This window comes from Aythya ferina, assembly GCF_964211825.1.
Source record: "Aythya ferina genome assembly, contig: HAP1_SCAFFOLD_1406, whole genome shotgun sequence".
In the NCBI taxonomy this organism is placed as follows: domain Eukaryota; kingdom Metazoa; phylum Chordata; class Aves; order Anseriformes; family Anatidae; genus Aythya; species Aythya ferina.
The window spans coordinates 4760-12603 of NW_028180701.1; the positions used below are offsets into that span (position 1 = coordinate 4760).

Sequence of the window (7844 nt, forward strand, 5' to 3'; positions counted from 1 at the left end):
GTGTGATGTCATTACTGGAGGTGTGATGTCATTAACAGAGTTATGGCCTAATTAATGGCGGTGTGACATCATTAAAAGAGGTGTGGCCTCGTTACTGGAGGTGTGACGTCATTACTGGAGGTGTGACCTCATTAGCGGGCTGTGACCTCATTATGGGGGGGTGACGTCATTAGCGGGCTGTGACCTCATTCCCGGGGCTGTGACCCCGTTGCTGACGAACTTTCCGTGGGCCTGGCCCCGCACTGGGGTCTCTCCCCCCCCCAATTCCCATTTTGCCCATTTTTTGACACTCTTCCCCCAAAACCCCAGCCCATACCTGAGGGCCGCGAGGCCAGGACAGCCCTGTCCCGGTGTCCCCCCTGTGCCACTGGGGGGCCTGCTGGTGGCACTGGGTCCTACTGGTGGCACTGGGTCCTACTGGTGGTACTGGGGCCTACTGGTGGCCCTGGGGCCTGCTGGTGGTGGGCCCCGTTGCCATGGGGCCCCGTTGCCATGGTGCCCGTCGCCAAGGTGCCCGTTGCTACGGGCGGCCGTAAAGCAGCGCCGCCGCTGCGCCCGGCTGCGGCCCGTTGCCAGGGCCGGCCGTGGGGGCCCGTTGCCATGGCGCCCCGTTGCCATGGCAACCGTTGCCACGGGCAGCCGCGGGTGACCGCTGCGGCGGGGGGCGGTGCCGGAAGCAGGGAAGGCCCCGCACCGTTTGCGGGAGCCGTGACGTCACTGGTCGCCCGGTGACGTAGCGGAAGAGGCGGGGCCAGAGGAGCGGAGCAGGAAGAGGTCGGTGGGGCGGGGGGGGAGGGGCCGGGACCAGTAAGGGGGGGGGGGGAACTGGGAGGCTCCCAGTTTGTACTGGGGGGCGCCCCGGCCGTACTGGTGGCCGCCAGTCCCATACTGGGAGGCTCCCAGTCCAAACTGGTTTGCTCCCAGTGCATACTGGTGGCTGCCAGCCCCATACTGGGGGGCTCCCAGTGCATACTGGTGGCCAGGAGCCTCAGACTGGGAGGGCTCCTGCCCCAGTCCCTTACTGGTGTGCCCCCAGTTCCTTACCAGTTGTCCCAGTCCCTTACTGGTTTGCCCCCTGGCCCCTTACTGGTCTCTCTCAGCCCCTTGCCAGTTCTCCCAGTCCCTTACTGGTTTCTCCCCAGCCCCTTACTGGTCTCCCCCAGCTCTTACTGGTTCCCCCCACCCCTTACCAGTTCTCCCAGTCCCTTACTGGTCTCTCCCCAGCTCCTTACTGGTTTCCAGCAGCCGCCCGCCCCCCCCAGCTCCCCCCGTCCCAGGGGCTTCGGAGACCAGCACCATGGTGAGTGGGGGGGGGCCGGGACCCCCCCTTGGGACCCTCGGGGACCTGCGGGACCCCCCCTGGGACCCCCGGGACCCTCCCCGGACCTTTGGGGACCCCCCTGGGACCCCCTGGGACCTCTGGGACCCCCCCAGGCCCCCCCCAGACCCTTGGGGACACCTCAACGCCCCCCTCAAGCCCTTGGGCCCCCCCCAGGACCCTCAGAACCCCCCCCAGGACCCCCCTGGAAACCTCAGGGACCCCCTGGGACCCCCCAAGCCCCCCCCAGCCCCTCGGGGACCCCCCCAACCCCTTGAACCCTTGGGCCCCCCCCCAGCCTCCCCCTGAGACCCCCAAATCCCTCAGGACCCCCCCGAGACCCCTTGGGCTCCCCCCCCAAACCCTTGGGGACCCCCCAAGCCCCCCCCCAGCCCCTCAGGGCCCCCCCCCCTTGCCCCCCCCCCTTTTTTTTTCTGACCCCCCCCCCAACAGGGCGAGCGCAAGGGCACCAACAAGTACTACCCCCCCGACTTCGACCCGGCCAAGGTGAGTTTTGGGGGGGGGCGGGGAGGATTTGGGGGGGCTGGGGGGGGGCTGCAGCCCCCCCACGACCCCCCCTGACCCCCCTAACCCCCCCCCTCCTCCGTGTCCCCCCCCCCCAGCATGGCTCCCTCAACAAGTACCACGGCACCCACCCCCTCCGCGAGCGCGCCCGCAAGCTGGCCCAGGGCATCCTGGTCATCAGGTGAGGATTTTTGGGGTTATTTTTGGGGTTTTTGGGTGTTTGGGGGATGGGGGGGGGTCTCTGCCCCCCCCTCCGGGCCCTGCTGGGGTCACATTTTGCCCCCCTGTCCCCCCCCCCCCAGGTTTGAGATGCCCTACAACGTCTGGTGCGACGGCTGCCAGAACCACATCGGGATGGGTGAGGTGGCCCCCCCGTGACCCCCCCCGCGTCCCCAATGTCCCCCCAAATGTCCCTCTGTCCCCCACAGCCCCCCCGTGTCCCCCCCCATGTCCCCGACACCCCCAATGTCCCCCCACGTCCCCCCATGACTCCCCCTTGTCCCCTGCATCCCCCCCCAATGTCCCCAACACCCCCGGTGTCCCCCCTATGTCCCCCATGACCCCCCTGTAGTCCCCCCAGTGTCCCCAGTGCCCCCCCCAATATCCCCAGTGTCCCCTGCGTCCCCCCCCAGTGTCCCCAACACTCCCAGTGCCCTCCCAGTGTCCCCAACACCCCCAGTGTCCCCCCCCAGTGTCCCCTGCGTCCCCTCCATGACCCCCAACACCCCCTGTGTCCCCCCTGTGTCCCCCCCACAGTGTCCCCAGTGTCCCCTACGTCCCCCCCCAGTGTCCCCAACACTCCCAGTGCCCCCCCAGTGTCCCCAGTGCCCCCCCAGTGCCCCCCCAGTGCCCCCCCAGTGTCCCCTGCATCCCCCCCATGACCCCTGACACCCCCTGTGTCCTCCTGGTGTCCCCCCTATGTCCCCCATGACCCCCCTGTAGCCCTCCCAATGTCCCCAGTGCCCCCAGTGCCCCCCCAGTCCCCTCCCAGTGCCCCCCAGTGCCCCTCTCCCCCCAGGCGTGCGCTACAACGCGGAGAAGAAGAAGGTGGGCGCCTACTACAGCACCCCCATCTACAGGTGGGGACGGGACCCCCAGTGACCCCTGGCGACCCCCGGTGACCCCCGGTGACCCCTGCTGACCCGGGGGCGACCCCTGCTGACCCGGGGGTGACCCGTGGTGACCCGAGGGTGACCCGTTTTTTTTTGGGGGGGGGTCCCAGGTTCCGGATGCGCTGCCACCTGTGCGCCCACCCCATCGAGCTGCAGACCGACCCCGCCGCCTGCGACTACGCCATCGTCAGCGGCGCCCGGCGCAAGGAGGAGCGCTGGGACCCCGGGGACAACGGCCAGCTGCTGCCCACCGGTGGGACACCCCCCCCCCAAAACCCCCCCTCTGACCCCTCCAGCCCTGTTCTGTCCCCTCCTGTCCCCTCCTGTCCCCTCCATCCCTGTCCCACCCCCTCTGTCCCCATCCCGTCCCCTCCTGTCCCCTCCATCCCCGTCCCATCCCCTCCATTCTTGTCCCCTCCACCCCCCTCCTGTCTCTCTCTATCTCTGTCCCCATCCCTCCTGTCCCCTAATGTCCCCCCCTGTCCCCTCCTGTCCCCTAATGTCCCCTCACGCCCCCCCTGTCCCCCCCAGCCCCCAAGCAGCAGTCCTTGCTGTCCTCAGACACAATGTTCCACCTGGAGCCCTCCTGTCCCCTCCATCCCCTCCTGTCCCCTCCATCCCTGTCCCATCCCCTCTTGTCCCTCCTGTCCCCAATGTCCCCTAATGTCCCTTAATGTCCCCTAATGCCCCCCCCGTGCCCCCCCCAGCCCCCAAACAGCAGTCCCTGCTGTCCTCAGACACCATGTACTGGCTGGAGCCCTCCTGTCCCCTCCATCCCTTCCATCCCCTCCTGTCCCTTCCATCCCTATCCCCTCATGTCCCTTATGTCCCTTTATGTCCCCTATGTCCCCTAATGCCCCCCCCGTGCCCCCCCAGCCCCCGAGCAGCAGTCCCTGCTGTCCTCAGACACCATGTACCGCCTGGAGCCCTCCTGTCCCCATCCCTCCTGTCCCCTCCATCCCTGTCCCATCCCCTCTTGTCCCTCCTGTCCCCAATGTCCCCTAATGTCCCTTAATGTCCCCTCACGCCCCCCCGTGCCCCCCCAGCCCCCGAGCAGCAGTCCCTGCTGTCCTCGGACACAATGTTCCACCTGGAGCCCTCCTGTCCCCATCCCTCCTGTCCCCTCCATCCCCTCCTGTCCCCTCCATCCCTGTCCCATCCCCTCTTGTCCCTCCTGTCCCCAATGTCCCTTTATGTCCCCTCCATCCCCTAATGCCCCCCCCGTCCCCCCCAGCCCCCGAGCAGCAGTCCCTGATGTCCTCGGACGCGATGTTCCGCCTGGAGCCCTCCTGTCCCCATCCCTCCTGTCCCCTCCATCCCCTCCCGTCCCCTCCATCCCTGTCCCATCCCCTCTTGTCCCTCCTGTCCCCTATGTCCCCTAATGTCCCCTCACGCCCCCCCGCGCCCCCCCAGCCCCCGAGCAGCAGTCCCTGCTGTCCTCAGACACCACATACTGGCTGGAGCCCTCCTGTCCCCATCCCTCCTGTCCCCTCCATCCCTGTCCCATCCCCTCTTGTCCCTCCTGTTCCCTAATGTCCCCCCCTGTCCCCTAACGTCCCTAATGTCCCCTAATGCCCCCCCCGCGCCCCCCCAGCCCCCGAGCAGCAGTCCCTGCTGTCCTCGGACGCGATGTTCCGCCTGGAGCACGGCGCTGCCGACCGAGCGGCGCTGCAGCGCGCGGTGCCCTCGCTGGCCTCGCTGCAGGAGGCTCAGAGCGCCTGGAGGGACGACTTCGGCCTCAACAGCATGCTGCGGCGCCGCTTCCGGGTACGGGACCCCCCCCAAAAAAACACCAACCCCCCCCCCAGCACCTCTCTGACCCCCCCTGTGAGCTCCCGTCCTCCCCCCCCCCCTGCAGGAGGAGAAGGCGGCGCAGCGCGAGGAGGAGGAGGAGGCTGAAGGCCAGGACGAAGCCGACCGGCGTCTGGCGGCGCTGCTCAAGCTGCACAGCCCCCATTGTACGTGGGGGGGGGTCCTGGGGGGGGGGCAGAGGGGCTGGGACCCCCCCCCTGATGTCCCCGTGTCCCCCCCCGCAGCCTACGAGGAGAAGCAGCGCATGAAACGGACCCAAATCTGCGCCCGCTCCTGGTTCGCCCCCCCCCCCGCCGCCGCTGCTGCCCCCCCCGGGGACCCCCGGAGCCGGGGGGGGTCCCGGGGGGGGCCCCCTGCTGCTGACCCCCCCCAGCCGAGCCCCGGGCCCAGCCCTGCTGTGCTGGGCATCGTCCGGCGCCGCGGTGGGGAGGGGGCTTCGGGGGCCCCCCCCGCGGCCAAAGGGGCCCCCCCTATTGCCCAGGAGACCCCCACCCAGCCCCCCCCGGCCCAGGAGCCCCCCCCTGCCCAGGAGCCCCCCCCCTCCCTCGTTGCTGATTACTCAGGCTCGAGCTCTGAGGCTGAGAGTGTCTGAGGGGGGGTCTTTGGGGGGGGGGGGGGGTCTTTGGGGGGGGGTCTTGGCCCTCCTGGCAGGTCCAGGGGGGTCCTGGCTCTCCTTGGGGGGGGGTCTGGTCCTCCTGGGGGGGTCCCAGCCCTCCTGGTGGATCCGGGGGGGGTCCTGCCCATCCTGGGGGGGGTATTATGGCTCTCCTGGTGGGTCTGGGGGGGTCCTGGTTCTCCTGGGGGGGGGTCCCAGCCCTCCCAGTGGGTCCGGGGGGGTCCCAGCCCTTCCAGCAGATCCGGGGGGGGGTCCTGGTCCTCCGGGGGGGTTTGGGGGGGTCCCATCCCTCCCGGCTGGTCCTGGGAGCCCCGCCCCCATCAAACCCAACCCCGTGCAGCCCCCCCCCAGACATTAAAAGCCGAGTGAGTGAACCCCCGGCCTCCTGCGCATGGTGATGGGGGGGGGGGGCTGGGTTATGGCTGGGGGGGGGGGAGGGGGCCGGAAGCTCCGGTGCTGGGCTTCCGGCACTGGTGGCGGCACTGGGAGCAGTGGTACGGGCACTGGGAGCGGTGGGACGAGCACTGGGAGCAGTGGGACGGGCACTGGGACGGGCACTGGGAGAGGTGGGACGGGGCTTGGGGGCGGTGGGACGGGCACTGGGGAGCAGTGGGACGGGCACTGGGACAGGCACTGGGAGCAGTGGGGATACTGGTGGCGGTGGTGTGGGCCTGGTGGTGGTGGGAACACCAGTAGCAGCGGCACTGGGAGCAGTGGGGACACCAGTAGCAGTGGGACCGGAAGCAGTGGGACACTGGGAGCAGTGGGACGGGGACCAGTGCTCACACTGGTGGCGGCGTGGACACCAGTAGCAGCAGTACGGGGACCAGTACAGGCACTGGTAGCAGGACAAGCACCAGTAGTGGCAGTACTGGTACCAGTAGCAGCACGACCACGAGTACTGGTGGTACACACACAGGTGGCAGCGCGGACACCAGTAACAGCCGTACGGGGACCAGCACAGACACCGGCGACACCAGTCTGAATACCAGTGTGAATACCAGTGGCAGTATGGACACCAGTGGCAGCAGTACAAATACTGGTGGCAAGATGACCACCAGTAGCAGCGGTATGAATACCAGTAGCAGCAGTACCAGTACTGGTGGTAGTATTGGCCACCAGTAGCAACGGTACGAATACCAGTGGCAGTATGGCCACCAGTGGCAGCAGTGTGAATACTGGTGGCAATATGACCACCAGTAGCAGCGGTACGAATACCAGTGGCAGTGGTATGAGTACTGGTGGCAGTATGGCCACCAGTGGCAGCAGTACCAGTACCGGTGGCAGTATGGACACCGGTAGCGGTGGTATGAGTACCGGTGGCAGTGGTATGAGTACCGGTGGCAATATGGCCACCAGTAGCAGTGGTACAAGTACCAGTGGTAGTATGGCCACCAGTGGCAGCAGTACCAGTACCAGTGGCAGTATGGCCACCAGTAGCAGTGGTATGAGTACCAGTGGTAGTATGGCCACCAGTGGCAGCAGTACAACTACCAGTAGCAGCAGTACCAGTACCGGTGCCAGTATGCCCACCAGTGGCAGCAGTACCAGTACCGGTGCCAGTACGCCCACCAGTACCAGCGACACGAACACCAGCAGCAGCGACACGAACGCCAGCGGCACCGCCGCCGCCGGTGACCCCGCTGAGGCCTCGTGGGCCTCGTGCCTGCCCGCGGGGGCCCTGTCGGCGCTGCGGTACCGCCGCGGCTCGCTGCGGGTGCTGGACCAGCGGCTGCTGCCGGCCGAGGTGCGCTACGAGGCCGTGCGGGACGTGGAGGGCGCGGCGGCCATCGCCTCCATGGAGGTGCGGGGGCTCCGGCCATCGCCCTGGTGGGCTGCCTGGCGCTGGCGGTGGAGCTGTGGGCCGGGGGGGGCCCGGATTTGGCCCGGGGGGGTCGGCGGAGGAGCTGGAGGCCTTGGTGGACCAGCGGCTGCGGCGGCTGGAGGGAGCGCGGCCCACGGGGAGCAACATGCAGAGGGAGGCCCGGAGGCTGCGGGAAGCGGTGAGGGGGTGGTTGAAGGAGAGACCCCCCCCGGGGAGGCGCAGCTGAGGGAGAGGTGGGTGATAAGGGGGTGTGGGGGGTGGTGGGGGGGGGGTGGGGGGGTGGGGGGAATAATGGGGTGGGGGTGAGGGGGGGGTGGGGAGGTGATGGGGGGGTGAGGAGGGGGTTGGGGGGGTGAGGAGAGGGTGAGGGGGGGTGATGGAGGGGTGAGGGGGTGATGGGGGGGCAATGGGGGGGTGAGGAGGGGGTTGGGGGGGTGTGGGGGGTCAATGGGGGGGTGAGTGGGGGGGCAATGGGGGGGTGAGGAGGGGGTTTTGGGGGTGAGGAAGGGGGTGTTGGGGGGGATAGGGGGTGAGGAGGGGGTGATGGGGAGGCAATGGGGGGTGAGGTGGGGGTGGGGGGGGGGGGGTTGGGGGGGTGCTATGGGGGGGCTTGAGGGGGGGGGGGCAATGGGGGGG

General features: G+C 68.8%; 2 protein-coding genes across 2 annotated transcripts; both read left to right on the forward strand.

Annotated features, from left to right (window-relative positions):
* The first annotated feature begins 707 nt into the window (after window positions 1–707).
* Window positions 708–5493, forward strand: YJU2B (YJU2 splicing factor homolog B). The gene is made up of 10 exons (XM_084540682.1): window positions 708–774; window positions 1225–1300; window positions 1772–1825; window positions 1942–2024; window positions 2146–2201; window positions 2862–2922; window positions 3066–3208; window positions 4550–4722; window positions 4814–4913; window positions 4992–5493. The coding sequence occupies exons 2-10, from the start codon at window positions 1298–1300 to the stop codon at window positions 5357–5359; spliced, it is 1041 nt and encodes a 346-aa protein (XP_084396808.1). The 5' UTR covers window positions 708–774; window positions 1225–1297; the 3' UTR covers window positions 5360–5493.
* A 347-nt stretch (window positions 5494–5840) lies between these two features.
* LOC311429592 (uncharacterized protein) lies at window positions 5841–7441 on the forward strand (the record flags this gene model as incomplete). Its single annotated transcript, XM_084540683.1, has 2 exons — window positions 5841–5877; window positions 6303–7441. A coding segment is annotated over exon 2 (908 nt), but the record flags the coding sequence as incomplete, so codon positions are not given.
* Window positions 7442–7844: the final 403 nt, after the last annotated feature.

Coding starts and splice junctions, on each gene's coding strand:
- YJU2B (XM_084540682.1), top strand. Junction 3,209..4,549: donor CGGCCAGCTGCTGCCCACCG/GTGGGACACCCC, acceptor GCGCCCCCCCAG/CCCCCGAGCAGCAGTCCCTG. Junction 4,914..4,991: donor CAAGCTGCACAGCCCCCATT/GTACGTGGGGGG, acceptor CCCCCCCCGCAG/CCTACGAGGAGAAGCAGCGC.